The sequence below is a fragment of the Diadema antillarum genome, unplaced genomic scaffold (genome assembly GCF_040938485.1).
Source record: "Diadema antillarum isolate AM-2024a unplaced genomic scaffold, OU_Dant_1.0 seq00000563_RagTag, whole genome shotgun sequence".
NCBI lineage: Eukaryota > Metazoa > Echinodermata > Echinoidea > Diadematoida > Diadematidae > Diadema > Diadema antillarum.
Genome location: NW_027271502.1, coordinates 365,227 through 389,032, shown reverse-complemented (window position 1 = coordinate 389,032; position 23,806 = coordinate 365,227). Strand labels below are relative to the sequence as shown.

Sequence of the window (23,806 nt, the reverse complement as noted above, 5' to 3'; positions counted from 1 at the left end):
CCCTTGTCAGAGGTAATTAGTGTGGGCCACATCCCTGACATCAAAGGTGTTGTACAATTGTATAAAACAAGTTGTGTAATGAATGTATGGTCTTTACTTGTGTGAAGGAGGAAGATTTCGCACTCGGTGAAAGATAAGGCACACCATTCAAATCTGCTTCGCCTCATTGAATATTGAGTCTCATCTTTTGCCTTGTGCAAAATCTTGTACCATGGCACTCGTGACCATTCACTACTTGATAATAATCACACATTCATGTATTGTGAACCTCAGCCTGTCAATCTGACAACAACAAAGAAAGTATATAAAGAGCTGATTTGAAGGGCACAAGCATGCTGATGATTACTTTGTCATGAGAGAAAGAGTGAGACAGGAAAGCCATTCTTCCACAGTGAATGAGAAAAGCAAAAAACTGTCATTTTTTGTAACAGTCATCTAAAAGAGAATGCATTGCTATCTAGCTCTTGATGATAATCAAATGCTATCATACAGAGAAGAGCAGCCAGAAAACATTGTTTGGATTGCACACTTTAGAAATGCAAATGAATACAATGCGCCATTGCATTTAATTTATGTGCACTTCAAATGGTCCATACTATGCTATTTACACCAAATAATGTACGTAACAGACATGATGTTCCATTCCCAAGTAAACGCTATGATTAATGTCCTTGAAGTCCACAATCGCACAAAGATATGAGAACAATATCAAACAAATACCTTGTGTGTAGTCTACTGTATAATGTACAAGGTAAGCATGAGCTACCATGCATGGCATTTCTACTGTGCACATCAAAACAACCTCACACACACAAACACACACACACACACACATGAAAATGTTTGAAGTAAATCATGCACACTGTAGTTGGAACCGAACAATCTACAGAGATATGCCATACAGTGTAGATAAGTGATGTTATCATTTATAAGTAACTGAAAACGCATTATACTTTGGGTATCATTTCCACACAATCTACAATGTAGCTTTCTTTTCATGGCAAAACAAAAAATTGTAGGTGTTTAGGTATAAATGAGACAGCATTCGTACTGAATAAAGGTTTTGCCTTCACATTTTCAGACATAAAAGTTAAATTGACTGGCACTAATTTATCCCTCACAGTGCTGAGGTTATGAAGATCAATATTATATTGCTAAGTGATCATGAATGTCTGGGACCAAGGAGGTAATAGGCAAGCCTCCTTGCTGGGACTAATATTTATAATTGACATTGGGAATCAAGGAACACTGGTCTAAGGATGGACTTTTAAACTGCTTCAACTGAGAATTTGAAGGCAATCTTTTTTGAGCGACTGATCTTTCTCATTAAAACACACAGCTGCACGTGTTTGGCTAAAAAAAAATGCAATGGTTAATGACAGAAAACCACAGCAAATTAACAAAAGTTTCGTAGAAGTAAATCCACAATTTATGATATTGTGACACAGACACACACATACACACAAACGAAACTTATACTGTGGTTTTCACTTCAGAACAGAAACTTATGTCAAAAAAACAAACTAAACAAATGAACAATCTAAACAAATTATCCCATTGAGGACGGTTTGATTTTGCTACAATACGCATTTCCCACAGACGCTTGCCTGAGTATGCTCAGCTTCAGGACTCTTCTTTAATGGGTTAATGAAAGCTGAAAGGCTTTGCTGCTAATTGCAATCTAAAATGATACCAAATAATCCGCATGCTAGACTGTTAGATTAAAGTTTGCTCATCAGTTTGTCATCACAAATCACAGCTTCAAACTTCACTCAATGTTTTTGAGTCCTGGACTGCTGTCACATGGGGAACGTGCAGCTGGCAACAAGAAGTTACTCACACAAGTTTGTACTTGAGCATGCACTATTTTCTAGACCTACTTTACTAGATTAGTAGACTGTAGTACTAGTGATAGCCTATAACACCGGGGCACTCCCTTGCCTTGAAACAGTTGTTCGAACTTCAGGCTGGTCGCAGTTAGTGATAAAATAAAAAATTACTCATCACACTTTCCAGTCATTAGGCCTAGTCTGTCTAACGTTACCTGGTTGCACACATCACGCATTGAATTCATGACATTACAATTTATGCTCCGACGTAGCACGACCAGACGCTGTGCTTTGCTATTTATACAGCGACAGGGCTGTGTCAAACTCTAGCTCAGGGGGGTGTTTCATCAATGTTTGTCAGCGCTGACAACTTGAATCACCATAGTATTAGTAACAGTCAGTGACCAGAGCATCTCAGCCAATCAAAACCAAGGATTTTGCTGAAATTGTCAGCGCTGACAAACGTTGATGAAACACCCCCCAGAGCTGCAACCATCCTATATTCTACGTCTGCAAATTCACTAGGGTCTAGTACAGGCCTAGATCTATAGATCTATAGTAGTTAACTATACACATCCCTGTCGCTGTACACAAAGTCACGACTTAAAATAATACACTTGTGTAAAATTTACAGCGACAGGGCTGTGTGTGTATAAATATACCGGTACCCGGTAGTAGTAAGAAGGTAGGCTGGTGCTATCTGGGTAGATCTAGACTGAAAAAAAAAAAAAAAAAAAAAAACCCCACCTCATAGCAGACTTACAACACATGTAGAACCTAGTATGATCCAGCCAGCTCCAACAGTCACCAAGACTCACCCTCCATTATTATGCATTGCACTCTTCATAAGCGCGAACAGAAACAGGAAAACAAGCATATGGGACTGACTATGGTATTTAAAAGTACTTCCGAGGTACGCTCGTTGCGCTAGTTTTGGCCAAATACTTGGTGCTGATGCATCAAATACTTGAAATGTACAACGATGTTAAGTGCTTAAGCCAATCGTAAACAGTCAGACAAACGTGACACTCTATTATCATTATTTCGCAATACTCACGTATTTTCAGACTGAGACCATTTATAGCGATGACCTCGACAACTCGTGAAGCTCGCCACCTAATCACAAATGAACGGCCCGGCGCGCGTGTTTTTTTTAGACGGCACAGATTGGGGAAACTAAAAATCTGTCGGGGACCCTATCCCTAAACCTAACCCTAATCCTAATCCTAACCCTAACCATCAAACCCTAACCCTAACCCTAACCCTAACCCTAACCAGGGAGGTTCTTCTCGACTTCTCACCCGGCCTGGTTGAACTGATGTGGCTGATATGGGCTGATACCACTGCTTCGTGTACAATGAGGAGAAACCTGTGTGAAATTGAAAATGTTGAACGATTTTTATTTTATTTTTTTTTGTCTGATTCTACATATCAAAACGTTAACTGTTATTAGATCTGTTAATCAGAGGCAAAGTTGGCTTGGCGTGGAGATTCCATCGGCACTCCAAGCCAACGAAGGTATCAACCACATCTACAGTAACAAATCAAAAGGAAGATACTGTCACTATTATATTGATTGATCAAAATAATCGGCCTATATGCTTACTCTTTTTTCTTTTTGTCAAGCCAACTAACATACTAGTGGAATAGCTCTTGGTGCGATTACTTGTTGAAGAACAGACTGAGAGGGGACCACAGGTTTCTTGATTTTACAGTTTCTCTGTGGATTAGGTGTTGTTGTAGGTTGGTTGTTTGTTTGTTTGTTTTTGTTTAAGATTTGATGGAACCTTGCTTTGGTGGGCGATTAACTCCTAAAAAAATAAAAAGATTGTAGAGACATATTTCACATACAATATGGTGTCTATATATATATGTATAATATAAATATATATATATATATATACATATATATATGACACATCAGGTTATTCATGTAATAACTATTCTGTTGGTAGATCCTGAGGAAGGCCTGATGACTGGCCGAAAGCTTGACAAATAAAAGGGAGACTCAAGATCGAGAGCAACATCCACCTCAGTCTAATTTTTTTCAATATATATATATATATATATATATATATATATATATATATATAAACATGTTGCGAATTCACGTATTGGCTCCAATTTAACGAAGAATAAACCGGTAATGCAATATTTCGCCAATATAGAGTTTATTGAGCAACTCAAATTTTCGGTGGCTTCCATCCACCTTCTTCAGGAGTCTCTTAATGTTCAATTTATGTTTTGACATTGACATTCCGCGTCGAGACTCCTGAAGAAGGTGGATGGAAACCACCGAAAATTTGAGTTGCTCAATAAACTCTATATTGGCGAAATATTACATTACCGGTTTATTTTTCGTTATATATATATATATATATATATATATATATATATATATATATATAACGGGAAGGGAAAACTGACCAGAAACAAATAATAAACAGTGAAAACTTTGAGCAAAGAAAATGGGTTTTCATCGGGATTCGAACCCGAGACCTCCGGATTACTAGACCGGTGCTCTACCGACTGAGCTATTGAAAGCCCGTGTTCGGTGTTCGGTATTCGGTGTTCGAACTAGGGCTTTCAATAGCTCAGTCGGTAGAGCACCGGTCTAGTAATCCGGAGGTCTCGGGTTCGAATCCCGATGAAAACCCATTTTCTTTGCTCAAAGTTTTCACTGTTTATTATTTGTTTCTGGTCAGTTTTCCCTTCTTTGTTTCAAAAAAAAAAAGGAAAAATATATATATATTATAATCAGGCCCTGTATTAGATTCTAGTTGTTTAATGAGCTGTGTCAATGAAAAAAAAAAATCCTTAACAGGATTTTAGTGTGAGATTCATAATGGTGTAATCGAGTACAGTCACGAGTTCGTCGTTTCGACAGGATGAACAGCGCCATCTATATACCAAAGACAAGCCGTTTGTGCACCGAGTCAAAAGGCGGCCGTTTAAGCCGACGATTGCGTTGGCCGTTTTCCGTTCTTACTGCGTCGTGTTGCAAAGTAGCTTTAAATTACGCGAAGACGCAGCCTATTAAAAAAAAAAAAATGAATAAATGAATTTGCTTCTCCATCATGATCAGTGCATAAAGAAGCTCTCTGCGTTGTAAATTTGAGCGGGCGTAAAGACCTTATAAAATCCCGAAAACACGTATGTAGCAGTTTAACCACCCATTTCTCATCCACTAAATCCTCATTTGCATATTATAGATTTGCATGTTGCGACACGGATTGTCGCCCCTACACGGATTGTCGCCTCCTGCTCGGGGCGACAATCCGTGACGGGCGCTGGCGGCACGGATTGTCGCCCCCTACACGGATTGTCGCCTGGCGACAATCCGTGACGCTTGTGCAGTTCCCAGTTTTTTGACCTCGAAGGCGACAATCCATGTTGGCAAAAAATTTGTTGCGACACGGATTGTCGCCCCGGGCTCGGGGTGCTTCTGTACACGGGCTTTAAGCTTTGGTGGGATGGGTATGACTGGTAAGTTATGCGTATGTGTGTGTGCGTGTGTGTGTGTGTGTTGTGAGTTGCATGGTATGTGATGTGTATGATTTGTTGTGTGTGTGTGTGTGTGTGTGTGTGTGTTTGTGTGTGTGTTTGGAGTATAATACTTAGTAATACAATATGTAGAAACTGTGCATGTGTGGTGGTTATACATAGTGGTAGTGGTTTGTTTGTCTGTGTGTATACGTGTGCCTGTATGTTTACGTGTGTATGTGGAATATAGTGGCGCTACTGTGGCAATACAAACGCCTTCAGAGTGTATGAGCACGTGTTTAAAGAATTCACACCAGCGTTGATCTAAAAATAGTATGGGTGTGTCAACCAAATATCAGCGGTGAGGCGGGCTAGGCGAGAGAGAGACCGAGAGAAAATACATACGAGGGAGGTACCCTCCCCAAATGTTATTTGTCTTTGATCATTTTTCCCTGCAGTCATTTTCTCCCATCAGTCTTATAAACTAGAACGTCCATACCACTATTCTTTGTCCCAGAATAGGTTTGGCATGCTTTATGCATGAGCGAATAATTTCCACACGCCGTAAAAAATTTGTCAATCGTTACTTGATTAATTAGCACAAACGAACTGCCATTGCACACCGCTAATACATACGTAATACAAACAAACACCAACAAACACTCAAACAAACCTCATAATGCAAACAAACCAACTCAACATTTTTTTCCTTGATATCTATTGATTTCATTCAAATCATTCATAAATCGACCCATTCTGGGTGCAACATGAACAGAAAAAGTTACATATGGCATTCGAAACAAAAGCAAATCCATGTGTCAATTTATACCACAAATAATCTCACTTCAACATAGATAACTCGATTATAGACCAACCCTACTAATAATTTCTTCACGAGAAAGTTTTGACATGTATAGGGCCCCACCAAACCTATATTCCTTGAATATATTGGTTTGGATCATGTAACACCTTCTTACTTAAAAGGGCATATACATAAAAAAACACACAAATATATTACACAAATCTGGAATGAAATCAGTCATAAAAAACCCCACCACCCCCTCCCCTCCCAAACCGAAACAAATCTAGGGCCTACATCTATCCTTAATATTAAATCCTACCAACATCCGTCATACCATTTATAACTATCCTTCTTCAAATCCAATCCCCAACCCACCAACCCCTGATTAAACAAAACCTAAATCATCCCACACCCACATTCACCGACCCAAATACATACATACATACACACACACACACACACACACACACACACACACACACACACGAAGGTTCGTTATTCCGAAGTTTCGTTTTTTCCGAGGCTTCATTTATCCGAAACACACAATTCCCTATACCTAGTGGTTCGTTGATCCAAAAATGAAATTCGGAATAACGAACCTTCGGAATAATGACCCTTTCGGACGAATGAGCCTTCGGACGAATGAGCCTTCAGAATAACAAACTTTTGCAATAACGAAATGTAATCCCCTTCCCACATACCGACGCACACCCGAACCGATACCACATCCTTCCTGATGAAACGATTTCCCAATGTTGATAAATAAGACATAATGGACCGTATGCAGAAAAGCAGCATCCGCCCGCACGCAAGCTCCACTCCGAATTCATATACAAATCTGCCAAACAAACTCATCAAATTCAAAGCTGCTGATAAAATCAATATCAACGTTTATGCCAGCAACAGCTTACTAGGTATCCCTCCCCACGCGCAGCTAAAAAACACATACGCAAAAAACTGACATAATAAACACATTCTACCATCACACACATACACACACACACACACACACACACACACACACACACACACACACGCACACGCACAAACGGACACTAAATTATCATGTGCACGCGCACATACACACTTCCTTGAAACCTCACCATGAGTTTTTACATGGCATGTTTGCATGGATGTAGCAATGTAAGTTATGTGTTAGTATTTCAATGATTATGTCCAGAACGATATTACCCAGCAAAATGTGCTTCGAGGGCGGGCGACAATCCGTGTAGGAGGCGACAATCCGTGCCGCCAACGCCCATCACGGATTGTCGCCCCGAGCAGGAGGCGACAATCCGTGTAGGGGCGACAATCCGTGTCGCAACATTTGCATATCGTCTGTTGAGAATGATAAGGGCGTTAAGTTGTCACAAAACCCATAGTGTTCAAGACAACTTAACGCCCTTCTCATTCTCAACAGACGATATGTTTCATTTATTTCTATAATTCTTTGACTTTGTCTCTGATCTTGTCCAAAACTCTAAAAACGCCATTATCAGTTTGTTCCCTATTACTGCAAAAAATAATGAAAACATTATGAAATGTAATCATTATTCAACTGTACTATATGCACGACAAGCCCCAATTTGCATATTTTGCTATGATGGTTATTGGCATGTTAATGAATGTTGTGGGAAGATAATGTACATATGTATTCAGTTCTTGTCTGCAGCCCCAAATTGTGCAATGAAATTGCATAATTTGTCAGTTCGGTCGAGAATTTTCCGAGAAATTGATACTATATCCTACAAGAATGAATAAAAATTAATGATTTAGCAGCAATTTCATTTATGCAAATAAGATGGGCTTACGCTAAAAATTAATTTTGTTTGATGTTTCGTTTAATAATGGCAAGCATGTTAATAAATGGTTTTTGTAATGCGAAAGATCCCCCGTGAAGTCGAGGAAAGCAGCAACTGAACATTAGTCAACCGGCCCTTACCCACTCATCAGTCAGTGAAACCCGTGTGATTGCGAATATGGACATGAATCATTCACACTTCCTCCTGCTATGGTGAAATGCTCAGGACATGATAATGATATACATGTAACTCGCCAATGTCACTGATTGCCTTGCCCAGTATATAAACAAAATGTCATGCCGAGAATCGATGATAATAAAATGAACTTATGGAGCATCCACCGCTTGCATAATCACGATCACACACAGATTCAATTTGATCCCCTCCTTCCCATCTTTCTCTCTCCTCCCCTCCCCCTCCCTCTCCCTCTCTATAACCTTTCTCTCTCTCTCTCTCTCTCTCTAATACTCTCTCTTACTTCTTATTTGTGGAATTATAAATCATACAAACATTCAACACGGGGTTGATCTAGTACTTCACGCTTATATTTTAATGCCTGTTTCTGATAATACATTATTGTAAGACATTGTTTTCCTCCTTTACCACTCAGCATGGTATAGGGTAAAAAAAAAAGTTATCATTTACAGCACTCCGCCCCCATTGTACATTGTTCTGCGCTCCAACCTATACCGACAGGGTGGACCTAAAGTGGACCTATATGGAACGATCAATAACAGCTATAAACACGTGTAGTTTGCGTAAGATATGGATAAAACTTAGTCTTGTCACTGCTTGTTGCTCAACAAGATCTATGGTCATGTGACAACTGACAACACCCTGTAAACCTATAAATGAACCTTTAAGGAGACATTTGTGTGTGTGTGTGCGTGTGTGTGTTGTTGGGTTTTGTGTGTGTGTGTGTGTGTGTGTGTGCGTTAAAATGTGAAAAAAATATATCATAATGTACTGTTGCATGGTCAGTCCTTTAGGTCCTTTGTGAAAGTTTCAAGCAAGATCGAGCTTACACTTGCAAAATGTACACTGTGAAACTACAACCCTTTCTCTGCAATTTCTTTCTGTACAAAAGTTTGAACCATATAAAGCATAATCACGTGTAATCGACCTCATTATTCCCATCAGATAAATATTACCATGATCCAAATATCATCACTTCTCACAAAGTAGCTTAAAGAGAATCAAGCTGCGTTTATGAGGAAACAAAAATCAATACCATTTTCAGACTGAGACCCATCATCAGCTGTCTTGATCTTAATTAAGCGCTAGCTCTCTATTCCACCATAGAATATGAGCAAACGAATTGTACAGGTTGTATGATGAACCGTTTAAACAGTTTCATTTTCTAAATTTCAGTTTTCGCTAGTTTATAATTATATCAAATACATATGTCCTTACTTTTGAAACACACACGGTCAGTAAATCTTAACCATCCTATTCCAAAACTGTTTCATCTAACTGCAATTTTATGTATTTACCCATCCCTTGCGAGATTTTGAAACCCCGACTGCCCGAAGAGATTCCACAAGTTTCTGGTGACAAAGAGTTACTGAGAAACAACACAAAGTCAGGCTATAGGAGCCATTCGATCAAGGAAAGGTTTGCAATTATTGCAAGGTGCAATAACTTGCCATGACAGCCAAGAAAAAATTAATCAGTTGTAAAAATTCAAATTGTTGCTATGGTTACTGCAAAAAAAAAGCAACACAAAACATTTGAAAAAAGACTCTTTGATATGGGCCCTAAACCATTTACTTAAATTTCGCCTCTACATTGGGGGCGTTTATTATGACGTCCCCACGTCGAATCTCATAATGAGTTTTCATGAGATGTTAAGATTCGTAACTTTACAGCGATTACTTTTCTCTAAAGAGTAAGCGTTACTTCAGAAAGAACCTATAAATAACGTATTTGTTTTCTTCTTCGACGAAATGTCTTGTCTATCAACAAAAAGGAGAAAAACAGAAGATAGCTTAAATAGGTGAACAAAAAAAAGTAGAGAGGATAATTCAATATTTGTAACCAAAAAATATATAAATTAATGGATTGATGAATTATATATAATCATGATATATTGGAAAAAAATCCCTTTTCATGTCAGAATAAATGAAACATTAAGCCAACAAACACAGCTGACGCAAAACGTGACAAAGTTAAGCTTGACGATTATATTCTCTTATCAAACTTTACGAAAGCGTGCATGCTTTCTTTACATCCTAGCGGACGTCGGAAACTTATCAGCTGAAAGTTGACTTCAACAACAAACAAACAGACATACAAAAAGACGTGCCTTCTCTGTCTTTGATTCACAACCGTGAACTCGACAGAATTGGCATTAAAAGAAAAAAAAACGAAAAATGGTCGCAAACACTTTGCGCATTACATAAACTCATCAATTTCTAAATTATGTACAAATTCTTCACCACGATCGAATACACTTTGACTTTGTACAAAACTAGTCGAGTAACTTATAGTTTACAATAGTATAACGTACCAGGCTGTCAAAAGAACTCTTTTAATTCGTGACAATATTACGAAGTTAATTCTAATAAGACAGTGCCTACTGATCTCAATACACTATTTTCCCCGCTGTAAATCAAGGAAGAAGGAAAAGGATCCCAACAGGGTGCAGAATCAGTGAGGGGAAGAAAGCAAGAACGGAGAGAGAACCAAAAGAGAAAATAATTGATTTGTAGACGTTGTGCAATTACCGTAACGTGGAACTTCATTCTAGAATGTAGAAGCATGTGCACACAAGACAACTTGCTGCGATATCTGAACAATGAAAATGTATTCGTTACGATTCCAATCACAAACATTGTTCCACAAGCTGCAGGAATGCCTATAATGCTAGATCAGATAAATAGATTCGAGTGTTTACGAAAGAAAATCGAACAGTAGGGGGAAAAAAAGAAATCGCGGAAAAGCATAAAGAAGCACGTAGAAAGTACAATGATTTGATATTTCATTCTCAGGTAGTCTTCTTCACAGTCTGATTGTAACATTAAAAAGCTCAAGTAGCATAAAATGTCCATAGAGGAGCTTTCATGCTTTGAATACGTCTTTCCTTTTTAGATACATAAGTTTCCAAGTATTACTTTTCCATCGTTTTAAGAACATGGTACAGTCTGGAGAATCTAATATTTGTAATTCTTCGATAAAAATGTCGTATACACATCGGGTAATGTTCTTGCCACAGCATCACCTTGCTGTACCATTTCTCCATCATCTAATTTCACCCTGCTCACATCTCTGCGGGTCAACAGCTCTAGTCTGTTTTCAGTTCGGACAAGTCTTTCCATCTATATCTCTCTCTGCTGTCGTGTTTTTTTTTCTGTACAATTTAGCTGTCCAGTTAAGTCAGTGTCGGTCTAACTTTGGTGACCCATTTGTCGACAACAAGGTGACCCTTAGACACAGCGAGACCAGGATCATCAGATTTGCCGACGGGCGTGAGACGTTCTCGAAGTACTGTTTAGGCCTTTTTCAAACACAGGCGCTGCAGCTCAACAGTGTCAGTAGTGCGTCATGAGGACCGAATGGACAACAGAACTCAAGTTCTGTTGAATGGTAGGACCGACGGGACCGAATAGTGCCGAGACGACACTGGTGGCCCGAAGGTTGTAGAGCGCCCTCATTGCTCGTTCTACTGTCAGTGTCTAGAACGCCGACGTCCACCGACGTCACGCAGAAATGCAAACATCTGGACGTGAAAAGATTAAGCGCCAAATTTCGGTCGATCGCCTGCACTAACTGTTCTGCCCATCATAATGTAACCCTGCTAATTCATTTACATAACAGTTCTGATTTCCATTTATGAAAACATCACAAGATCACACTGTGCGCGTTGACGAATAGCGATGAAACGCCTCATCTCCACTGTCGGGCGAGGACGCAGAGAAAATAAAACGAAAGTTGTCTTTATTTACAAATATGCACATCCACCATTGTTCTGCACTTCCGACACTTGACGTAACAGCACCACTTGAATTTACATTTGCACCGTTCTACCACCTCCTTAGTGAAGGAATTGTAGCCCCTCCCGCAGCACATCAACGTGCAGCCGTCCGTGCCCATAGACGTCTTGTTGCACTCTCGGCCCGTGGTGCCCAGCGATCCGGTGCGGGGGTCGGCCACGCAGTAGTTGGGCGACTGCTCGAGGTAAACAAGATCGTCGCGCGTCGGTTTGTTGAAGCGCGAATCGACGTTGAGGAGCTTCCCGCGCCGGGTGACTCTCACCTGCGTAGCCCCGTCGTACTTGTCCTTCAGGATTGTGCCGACCTCTCGGAAGGGCGGGAGCTGCAGCCAACACGTTTTGAGGCTGCACGATCCGGACACACCGTGACACTTGCACTCCCTGCCTTTGTTGTCGGACACCGCCTTCAAGAGAACGGAGAAGAAAGAACGAACATTTTACATAATTATGTTCAAGAAAAATCTAACATGTGTATATAACATGCAATTCACGCAAAAACAGTGCTCCTTGGATACAAATTAATGATGTTGTGAAGATTTTTTTTTAAAATACCATAATGTGTTTTATCATGTTTGGCATACTCCCGTGGAAAGAATGAATGCAAAACAAACCACAGAAAGCATCTTCTAGACTATAAAGAGGACGAATGAAGAATTAAAGAAATAAGAAAAAAAGAGGTAAATTCTCTGAAATAAATTACATATTGTACCTAAAAAAGAAAATGCATGTTTACTACTCGAAGAAGGAAAAAATGATACAGAAATTGCGCTACATTCGACAGTCTACATACGCCGCATATCCACTACAATCACAACCGCAATTAATCAAGGTAGTTACAATATAATATGTTTCTATTCGAGACTATACCGAAATACCAAACAGTGATGAAAGTGAAATGTTTCGAGACCGTTAGTGACAGATTCGTCACTTTGTCGACACCCCCTACCCCCGTCGCCAAGTTCCTAGCTGAGGCCCTTTTACAAATTGTAAGTAAAGGCTCTTAACCTCAGTCTTTTCACCCTAACAGGCGGGCACAAACAACTGAATAGACTTTTAAAAAAATGCTGACGGCACTCTTCTTTGCAATGCTTTGTCAGGGTTTACTCAACTGAGCTAATTAATCTTTGAAGACTCTTTCACCGCAGACTGGGTGAAGCGAAACCTGGCCAATATTTAGTTTGTAAATAATACCAAGCGCGCCCCCAGGCGTTCAGCCACAGTTCCTCGGGCTTGCCACACGTGTATGTTGAGCGTGCAACCCGGTTGAACCTATCGTTGGATGTCGATAATATATTTTCGGAAATTTTGCTAGTACTTTTTTTTCTTTTACACAGGTTCCATTAATCTCTGAAAGGGCCGAGATTTAAAACAAACTCGTCAGCGGTCACCTACCGCCATTAAAGAAATGATCTTAGAAGCCCGAAGTGTAATAACAATGAGGGAGCATACCCTTCCCTTTTCAATGCAAAAGTTAGCGAGCCTCGAACTCTTTTGTATAAGCCTACTCTTTCCTTTATCTCATTTTCTAATCTAATCAAAATTATAAGCTTTTCTTCTTCAAAAGGAGAGTGTCGTAAGTAACATTAAATAAACCATAAGATATCTGATTTGCATAAAATTTGCCTAATGAGAATGAAACCTTTACATTCTTTGTCATGTATAGTACTATTCTATGCCCATGAATGTGTGCATAGAATAATCACAGCCTGGTTCTCTGTATGATTCAAATGGGAAGGAAACCTTTACATTCTTTTGCATGAAGTATTATTCTGTGTCGATGAATATGTGCATAGATTAATCACAGCCCAGTTCTCTGTATGATTTGGTGCTCATTAAAAAAAAAAAAAAAAATGGACGTAATGTAGATGATGCGGCAGTGCCTTCTTTGTGCGGTTTGAGGTTGGTAGAAAACGGCAAAAGCATTTCTGGTGTTTTCAGTGCTAGCAAGAAAACCGTGTTAATTTAAAACCATTTGATGAAGTGGTCCTAAACCGATGGCTACAGCACGTAAGTGCAGCCATAACCGCGAAATTGAATATTCTATCAGACCACTAAGTTAAGTTTGCTTGAGTCAAGTCTGAGACTCATTTTGACAATTGCCTTGGTATTGTCTGGCTTAAATTGACTGCGACAATTCTCGCTCGGAATGCCAAGAGTGGAAAACAGAAAGTTGTACTCGATAGCTTCCCAAAAAACGACCGTTCTCTTTTTCCTCTTTTCACGCAACAGGAAAAATAATAATTATAATAATATTGATGCCATCGCGCAACGCCGGATATGGCTAGGAAATGGTCTGAATAAAGAGGCGCCGAGGGCTGTTTTGATTGCAACAAAGGATTAACACCTTTTGATGTGGTAATTCAGTATTAAACTTGCCTTCGGACACCGAATTTGAGCTGTCAAGCAAATAAAACGAAAGCTGCCTTACACTTAATGCCATTCGGTCCTTTTCTTTCAAATCACGTGGGGTTCATTGTGGGGCATTAGAAATAAGGTGCTCTACCAAGGCAGAGGCTGAGCATGCTAAGATCTAGTGGGAAAAGTAATTTTGTTCTAATTGACTGTGAGAGAAGAACGTCAGTGGTATCAGCGATACAATATCTATCTAGAGCAGGTGTTGTGAACAAAGCATTCGGCAGCAATGTCCAGCGTTACGTGTGTCTGGTAACCTTAACAAGAATTGGTCGGGATGATCTACATAGCCACTTTAAAGAAACAAGAATGAAAACGTGTGTTCTGTGTATCTGAAGTAAAGTCTCTTTATGTATTGTCCATAGTGCAAAAGTGCATTCTGAACATTAGATGTCAATGTAAAGTATGCAATCTAACAATCTTCTTTTCCGTAGCCTGTGATACTCACATGATATCGACCATAGACTAACAAAAAGAGAGACACTGTAAATTGCAAACTGCGCAAGGGATGCTGTTATGATACAAAAACTATTTAGTCGGGTAACGCCGGAATCAGGGAGGTGGGAAGACACCTCCCTGCTCAAATTCTTCTCGCCATGGTTTGGCTATAATATGTCTCACTCATCTTAAGAATCTCGCGAGATCTCGCGAGATAAAACTGATTCAACTGAACCTGTATCTCTGGTATTTTACAGCCCTGGAATTACTTGATATTGCTTTGAATGCACAAACAATGGAAAAAACTCAATCTGTCAATGCAGCGGTGAACATTGAGTTATGTACAATACGAGAAGAGCAATAACAACTAAACTGATCATTTTCCTGATATTTTGGTGAATGCACAACATTCAAGCTCACTAAAAAACACGGACACACACACACATACACACAGTGTATATACTCTCAAGCAGACAATTGACACACACACACAAAAAAGAAGGACTCGCTACCGATTATATCGCAGAGTTTGTTGAGAGTTCAACTCGAGTGAGACCACATTCATCTTCTTCATCCTGATAGATGTTGTAACGAAATTTCTGGGGAAAGGGAAGTACTATCGCTCACGTGACAGGTCATTTTGACATTGGGTTGAAATGGGATTACGCGTTCAAGGTTATGAAGAGTAGTCTTCGATCATTTCAGTGACAGACCTACATTGATGATATACGAAGTAAAAAGAAATCCGGTGGCTACTTTCAGACTGATTGCACTCACGTTTTCTAGGCAGTTGACGGAGATGGGATTGGTAGCCGAGACTAAATTTCACCTTATACAGGAAAGTGGTGACGACGTTCTGAGCCTGACCCTTTTTCGTTCGTGACCCTGCAACATGTCAGCCACTTTGAACAGCTATCAGAGGGGGCTTTACCGCGGTAAACCTTCCTGAGATGACAGGGATTATTCGGCCTCGGCCAGTCCAAATACATCAGACCCAAAATAAATTAAGAGTGGCATATATATTCCACTTTGACTTTTGACTGAAATGATCGCCTTATGAGAAGCTATCACTGCGGTGCTTAGCTCGGCATCAACAATCGTCAAGCCTAATTTCGCTCGATTTCCCTTTTGTTGAGTTCGGAATGCATTACAGAAAGAGAAATTACGCGGTGCATTGAAAGTTTGGAATCACAACTTGCAATTGTAACACGTGTGTACCGCTATTTTATAAAAAGGTTACTTTATGAAATGTACTGAGTATTAGAATTGGCAATGGGCTGTCGCCGTTATTCATCACCTAATTTCGTAAATGTGTTGCTGCTCTATTCTTATTTGATGCTATACTCTCTAATTCAGACAGTCGTCATCGTCAACTAGAGAAACTTGTGTTTCAAGATTGAACAACAAAATCCAAGAACCTATATACTTCCGATATTTAAATCGGTTTTAAAGTCTCCAGTGCCACATACATCGTTATGACTATTTTCATGACAGATTTGGCAATAATTTGCTCGTATCAATTTCATTCTAAGAAGATAATGAAATCACACGGGATACAATTTGAGCTGATATCTCTGTACACTAACTTAACACACAGGAAAATAAGAAAATTGAATTGATATCGTAGCAATAAGCATTCATCGCTATGATATATGCTTCCCCTACGCAAGGTCGGCAACTAGGATTTTTTTTTTTTTTTTTTGCGGGGGAGGGGGGGGGGGGGGTTCGTTCATCAAGAGGTATTCATAATGATTGAGTATGAGAGAAGGGATCTGCTCCGGCCATCAAAACTAGGATGGTCCTAATCCAGGCATGTCAAACTGTCGTGGATCAAGTGTCGGATCTTCGCGGGTTGTTGCCACGAACTTGACGCTGAGATACTGAAAAAAAAATGATCTGAGACAGCCAGTCATGTAAGCTCCTGTTCCTTGCATCCATTCGGAAACGAGGTTGAAGACAAATAGGGCACGTAGCGTACTTCATATAGCCTCTACCAAAGTTGGTGTAAACCATTCCTCATTACGATAAATTTTGGGTGGTCATTATTTTCTACTTGATATTTATAGTGCTTTGGGGGCATATAATATTGTTCCAGCTGCGTAACGTGATATATAACTATCATCAAACATGGCTTCTTTTTACTCTTTTCTTCTTTATTCTTTTCAATATGAATTATCATTATATAACATGTAATTTCTTCTTCTCGTCATCCTCTTCTAATTATCATCTTGGGTCACTTTATTTCATCCCGTCACATTTCCCTCCCCTTGCCTTCTTCGTTTCTTCTTTTTCCCTTCTTCTTCCGCTGTCCTCCTTAAATTCATCTCCCTCCTCCAACATCATCTTTTTATTATCCGCCATTCCTCCATCCCATTCTTTTTCTTTGATTTCCTTTCATTTTTGTTATTTTTTTTTCTATTGTTCAACTCCTCTCCCATCCTCGACATTGTTTCAAAAAATCTTACCATGAAGGTATCTTCTTTTACCTCAATGTACTTTGCTGTGTATATATGGAAAACCACCGGGAAAAAAGTGACGGGAAAATAAAAGTTCTCACGGTCGAAAGTTCACATTGATGATAAATATAGAGGGCACTCACCCCATAGCAATGGGCAATGAGTCAGCCCCACATTTCTCTCCCCTATTCTCTGTCGATATCTTTCTCTTCTTCAATTCTCTCTCTCTTTCTTTTCCCCCTTCTTTTCTTACTCTGTCACCTCCCAACATCTTTACGGTTTTCTTATGAATATATACATTTCTATTTGTGATGTTTCTCCTTCTGGTCCACTTTTTTCTTCAGAATATTTAAGCAGAGCCTAAGGCGGAATATCTCATCGTTTCGGGCTAATGCGGAGTGCTAAATGTTACAAAAATAATGAGATTTTAAGCGAAATGAATAAATCTTTCTTAACCTACAAATAACAAATGGCCTAGTTGAACTAAGACCTCGGGCAATCGAGGAAAAAAAATAAGATGAAAAAAAATGCAAGTGTGAAAAATGATTTCGATAGTGACATTTTTCTTCTGACATAACTTACACACTACACACTTTCTGCGACGTCGAGCGTACTGGAACAGCTCGATATTTTTTTAATATCTTGGCGAAGTGCAACAGTAGCTTGCGGGCACTCGCATATTTGGTGTGGATCGCCTCGCAACGTATCATCGGTATTAATCGACCATGGGGAATTTTACTTGGAGATGGGGAGGGATCAGGAGGAGTGACTTTTTCTTTCCTTTTATATACCTCTAAATATTCCTCCCCCTCCCTCCCTCCCCTCCCCCTCTTCTGGGCAGACCTTGTTCGGTGTACTTATATGCTGCGAAAGTCGAGCCGAACTTTCATAATTATTTCCATCATCATTACGACGCCGAAGAAATGACAGGAGCCACAAAAAAAAGAGCAAAATGGTTTAGAGTCCATGCTTAACTAGAGTTTGATACAGAAATCCTCACAGATTTTACACAGAATCCGCAAGCTTTCCCTAGTCGATGGCTTACTGACATTAATTCCCAATGGAAGTGACGGCCTGTGTATTAAATGATAATCATCGTATATTGTTTCAATAGTTACAGTATCTCAATATTTGATGTGTGCGTGACACAGAGTTTGATTTTTTTAAGGGCAGCTCTTAGTATTTTTTTTTCTGAATGATTGGAAGGAAACTCGCGAAGTTCATAGCTTTATAAATATGGCGTTTGAAGAAGGTATCTAAAGGTACAACAGACACCCAAATTTGCCCAGGACAATGTAATATCTAGATGATACACGTACAGACATAGAGAAGTAGACCACGAGTAGGCTTTTTGAATTCTTCATTTTTTTTTTTGTTGGCGAGAATATAAATTTTAGTTTACTTGTAGCTGAAATCACGATATAAAAACCTTTTCTCCAACCCTATAGCTTGCCAACACGGAGAGTTAATATGCTGACTTCTTCAAAACAACTGTACAACAAGAGACCCGCGGGTCTAGCGCTCACCTGAGTATCGCAAGTTCACCTTTCACGCAGTCACTAATCTAAATTACACACAGCTCTACCAAAATTTTAATTTGGGGGGATGGGGGGGGGGGGGCAAGGAGCATGGTGCCCATTTTAACAAATTGAGATCCTAACCCCCTAGGGATGCTACCTGCCAAGTCTGGTGAACATCCATCATGAGATTTTCAAGAAGAAGATGAAAATGTACAATTTAAGCCCCGATTTGGACCTCCCAACCCTTCCCCCTGCCCGCAAGGGGAGCACCCCTGGATCTGCTATCAAACAAACTTGAAACTACAGTCATTAATGTACTAACTCATAGTATTAACTTAGCTCTATCACTTCTGATTCTAGAGAAGATTTTTAAAGATTCCTTAATTTTGGGAGGTTTGGGTCCCTTGGGGCCCTCCAGGTGGGACACGGTGCCCACTTGTACAAATTGAGATCCTACACCCCTAGGGATGCTACCTGCCAAGTTTGGTGAAAATGGGTTATGAGGTTCTCAAGAAGACGATGAAAATGTACAATTTAGGCCCCATTAGGACCCCTCCCAACCCCCCCCCCCTCCCCTGGGTCCCAAGGGGGGCACCCCTGATTCCACAATGAACAAACTTGAAACTACAGTCATCAATGTACTAACTCATAGTATTAACTTAGCTCTATCACTTCTGGTTCTAGAGAACAAGATTTTTAAAGATGCCTTAATTTTAGGGGTTTGGGCCCCCTGGGGCCCCCTGGGTGGGGCATGGTACCCATTTTAACAAATTGAGATCCGAACCCCCTAGGGATGCTACCTGCCAAGTTTGGTGAAAATCCATCATGAGATTGTCAAGAAGAAGATGAAATGTACAATTTAGGCCCCATTTGGACCCCCCCCCCCCGCCCCAAAGGGGGCACCCCTGGATCTGCCATGAACAAACTTGGAACTACAGTCATTAATGTACTAACTCATAGTATCAACTTAGCTCTATCACTTCTGGTTCTAGAGAAGAAGATTTTTAAAGATTCCTCAATTTTTTTTTTTTTTTTTGGGGGGGGGGAGGGGGGGGGGGGGTTGGGGCCCCCTGGGGGCCCCTGGGTGGGGCATGGTGCTCATTTTAACAAATTGAGATCCTAACCCCCTAGGGATGCTACCTGCCAAGTTTGGTGAAAATTCGTCTTGGGGTTTTCAAGAAGAAGATGAAAATGTAAAAAGTTTACGCACGACGGACGACGGACGCCGGACGAAGAGCGATCGCAATAGCTCACTTGAGCCTTCGGCTCAGGTGAGCTAAAAAGAGGGAAACTTAAATGCCAGTAATATTTGACGAGGTTTAAATGTCTTTACACAAACATGAATCATTGCCAGAAATATTACTAGTTGAATAATGATCTCCGTTATTCGTGAATGATGTTGCTCCGTCTCTATCCATATTGCAATGATATATCACTTTTGTTTGTGTTTTTCATCACAGTCAATAGGTGGCAATCCGAATGAGTGGAGTTTTTTTTTTTTTTTTTATGGCGCAAGAGATAAGCAACGACTTCAGCCCACAAATCTCAACGTGAGTTCTCTTTCTAAGCTGACATGATCTGTTAAAACAAATTCATTTCACTCTTGAAAACCTCCCACTAGTATTACCAAACGATTACTCCCACTAAATCCCCTTGTTCCATCTAAATTCTTTCGTCGACATTGATTTTAACGTAAGTGCATACATTCTTTCTGGGTCGTGTATCAACGTAGAATATTTGTGAGTCATTTTCACGTCACTGAAAGATGAATGAGTTGAGTAAAACCCACACGACATTTGTCGAAAATATGACTACTTGCGTGCAAGTGAACGCACGCTTTTCTAAACTGGAGCGCATAAATCAATATTACCGAAAAACAGAAATTCAACGCTATCTCTCAACAAATTGGCGTCTTGACTTCAAAGTAACCTTTCTTCAGAACATGCATATGATACTCCCTTGTTGGACGTTAAGCTTCTGCGGAAAGAGGGATACAAAATACGACGAATAGGAAGGTTTATTCATTTAATTCTTTTTCTCGTGTCGTATAACGACAATCCCTTGTCAGTGTGCATCAGGAGCCTCACTCAATGCACTGCTCGTGTACAATTTATCATTCATAATCCTGTTGATCGCTTGGTTGACATAGGGAAATCGGGTCTCCACGCCTGTCTTTAAATCCCCCGATTACACCCCGATTACACCCTCGGATTAAGGGACTTGTCATCATCCAATCCACTCGACGGACAAGCAAGAACTGGTCCGGCAAATTGGTCTCTGACACGGAGTGAATGCTCGGCGTAAGAGAAAGGGCGCGGGCACGTCGAGCGAAAAAAACGAGATTCTGACATGTCATAACCTTTCCTTGTGTCTGTTTTGGGTGTTTGTTGGTTTTTTGCTTTTCTTGTTTACTTGCTTGCTTCTTGCCTTGCATGTATGTCTGTATGATGCTTGTTTGTACGTGTGTGTGTTCATAATTGTTTATTCGCTTGTTTGCTGGTCAATTAATTTGTTTGAATCTGCCTACCCATTGCTCTGAACTTCGGCAGATATTTGGCTACATTCTCGTCAGCCGACAGTGGAAGAGTTTCGGGTTGCAGAGCATTCAGTCAGCAAGACTGAATAAGTAGGGATGAAAATATAAAAATCAGACTTGCCAGGCATGTTTACGAGATATTTATCATAGTGCTTGTCTGTTCTTACAATGTTATATGTTATGAATAGTAAAAGGAGCAAAATGATAATTTTGGGAAGTTTCGGGGTATGTTTGAGCATCCATCATAAAATGCCCAACTTTTCTCTCGTACTGGGCCCCGTCACATACAATTTGAGATCAAACATAAGTCAGAAAAAACAAAACGTAACTCTGTGAATACTCAATTCTGATTAGCTGATACCCGACTTATGTTTGAACACATCTTCTTATGCAACAGGGTCCTGGTATTTCCCTGTGAAAAAAAACTTAAGTGCCTGCATAAGTGTAGCTCAGATGGGGGAGGGGGATGCGGAAAGTGGAAGGCGAGGTGGGGTTGGGGAGTGGGAAATGAATACGCATACAGCTTCTTCTTTTTTTTTGGAAAGCAGCTTTTGTAGCTAGTAACTGATATCGAAATTATTAGACCGAAAGTTGTATTGTATTTTTTTGTAAAATGTTAACACTATGTAGGTTTAACAGTTACGATTGTGAAAATGATTTATCGCATTGGTGAAAGCTACTGAAATTATTGTGAAAACAGTGTATATTGTTCTGTACAATTTTGTTCTTTGATAGATAATGAAACATTCTTTAAAACAGAAAGAAAGCATAGTACTTTTTTGGGGGAGGGGTACATTGCATTGTGGCGGCATCTTGGCGTTATTTCGTGATAACATGACTGGACATACGACAAAGTCGGGAGCCTTACGATCGGAAGGTGGTTGCTCGTAAAGACCCCCCCCCCCCCCCCATATTAATATTAATCATGATACGATATTGAAATTTTTTTCATTGCTAACCCTTCTGCCGGCCTCGTTATTGTGTAGGTTCATCTGCTTGCGGGCATAGGCCGCCGTGCCTTTCTGCGGGTTCGTCTCCAGCTCTCGAGCATCGACGAACTGCTTGGCGAATCGGTAGCCGTAGTCGATGTTGTCCCCGCAGCCGCCCCACACCCAGTCCCGAGGGAGATCGGACGGGCGCGACGACTTGCTACAGCCACACGTAGACAGCTGACCCTCGCGGCAGGAGCGGCTGATGGCGTTGACGACACCCGCCGACGTGATCGAGTACGTGAACGCTGCTTCCCGACTCGCTGCAAGAAATGAAAAAGAGGAAAAGGAGATACCCTGACGCACATTACTATGCCGCTGATTTCATGTAGGGCAAGGCAATGTTAAATCAAATATTACAGTGAATATATAATTTTGTGATTTAACATGTTAAAATGAGCTAGTCAAGGAATAAATTAGTTGAAGAAAGTTGAAGATAAAGAAGTTGCCAGGAAATTTCCATTTTTTTTTTGTCATGAAAATTATTCGGCTGTGAGCCTATCATAAAAGAAGTACATATAAACAAATAAAACTGCAAATGCAAAACACGGGCACCGCATTTATACCCAAGTCTCACTGATATGCTCCCCTCATTTCAGTACTTTCATAACGTATATTACAAATGTCTTTCATCAATGGGGTTATGTTTCCCTTTAATCATGTCCAACGGGGAGATCAATGGCCGAAACGGACGAGTCAATAGTCACATGACCCGAGCTGGTCCGTGACTCCTGACACTGCGACCCTCTTACTCATTGCTTGACTCACGGCTTCCCTGACTCTTCGGGGAGCTAAAAAGACAACTGGATTGAATAGAAGGGCCATTGGAGAGCTATTGCCTCCGTTCGCATGCATGGTGCATGCATTGGCACCTCTCGCCGTACCATGTTGACACTATTGGCAGCGCTTGGACTCAGGGGTCCTTACAAGCAACCACCGCCGCATTATTCTCCTTTTTAACCCATCCTGTGACTTCGACAAACACTTCCTGATTCCTGTGAACATATTTGTTATCATGCTTTACGGAGGGTCCTACCCCCCCCCCCCCTCTCCTCTCCTTTCTTCTTCCAAGATCCCCCATCCTTCTAACAGTTGATAATACATACATGCGCTCTGTACTGGGCGCCAAACGTGTACCATACGCTGTGGACCATGGCCAGTTTGAGTCTTACCAGGGAGGTACTAGGCGTACCTCCTTGGTCTTACCAGAGAGGTCATCTCCCTGGTCTTACCTTTCAACAGTCTCTCTATCTGGTAGAGTTTGTTTGATAGTTCTGAGAATTTGTCGAAAATTTACTGATGGTTTGGAAATGAGAATGAGACAAAATTATTAAGTGCATACCCCCCCCACCCCCCACCCCCACCCCCACCCCCACCCCCATCTCTACTTGTAAAGCAATTCTAATTTTCAAAAACTTCAATTTGTCTGCGTACCTCGGAATACAAATTGCGTTAATACGGCTGAGCAAAAGCAACATATACATTTATAGAGCATGCGTTATTCACCAGTGCTCTTAATTTTTCTTAGTCTGTTTCGTTATATACATG

At 40.4% G+C, this 23,806-nt stretch overlaps 1 protein-coding gene and 2 non-coding genes across 3 annotated transcripts in view; 1 reads left to right on the top strand and 2 right to left on the bottom strand.

Annotated features, from left to right (window-relative positions):
- Window positions 1-4,300: 4,300 nt before the first annotated feature.
- Window positions 4,301-4,374, bottom strand: Trnat-agu (transfer RNA threonine (anticodon AGU)). Its single transcript has one exon. It is a non-coding gene; the product is annotated as a tRNA-Thr (tRNA).
- A 37-nt stretch (window positions 4,375-4,411) lies between these two features.
- On the top strand, window positions 4,412-4,485 carry Trnat-agu (transfer RNA threonine (anticodon AGU)). Its single transcript has one exon. It is a non-coding gene; the product is annotated as a tRNA-Thr (tRNA).
- Window positions 4,486-10,917: 6,432 nt separating this feature from the next.
- LOC139735060 (protein Wnt-5b-like) overlaps window positions 10,918-23,806 on the bottom strand; it is a 67,446-nt gene continuing 54,557 nt past the window's right edge. Inside the window, exons 4-5 of the mRNA XM_071645833.1 lie at window positions 22,229-22,521; window positions 10,918-12,311 (exon numbers count right to left, since the gene is read on the bottom strand). Of these exons, the coding sequence (XP_071501934.1) occupies window positions 11,853-12,311; window positions 22,229-22,521 (752 nt within the window). The 3' untranslated portion in view covers window positions 10,918-11,852. The remainder of the gene's footprint in view (window positions 12,312-22,228; window positions 22,522-23,806) is intronic.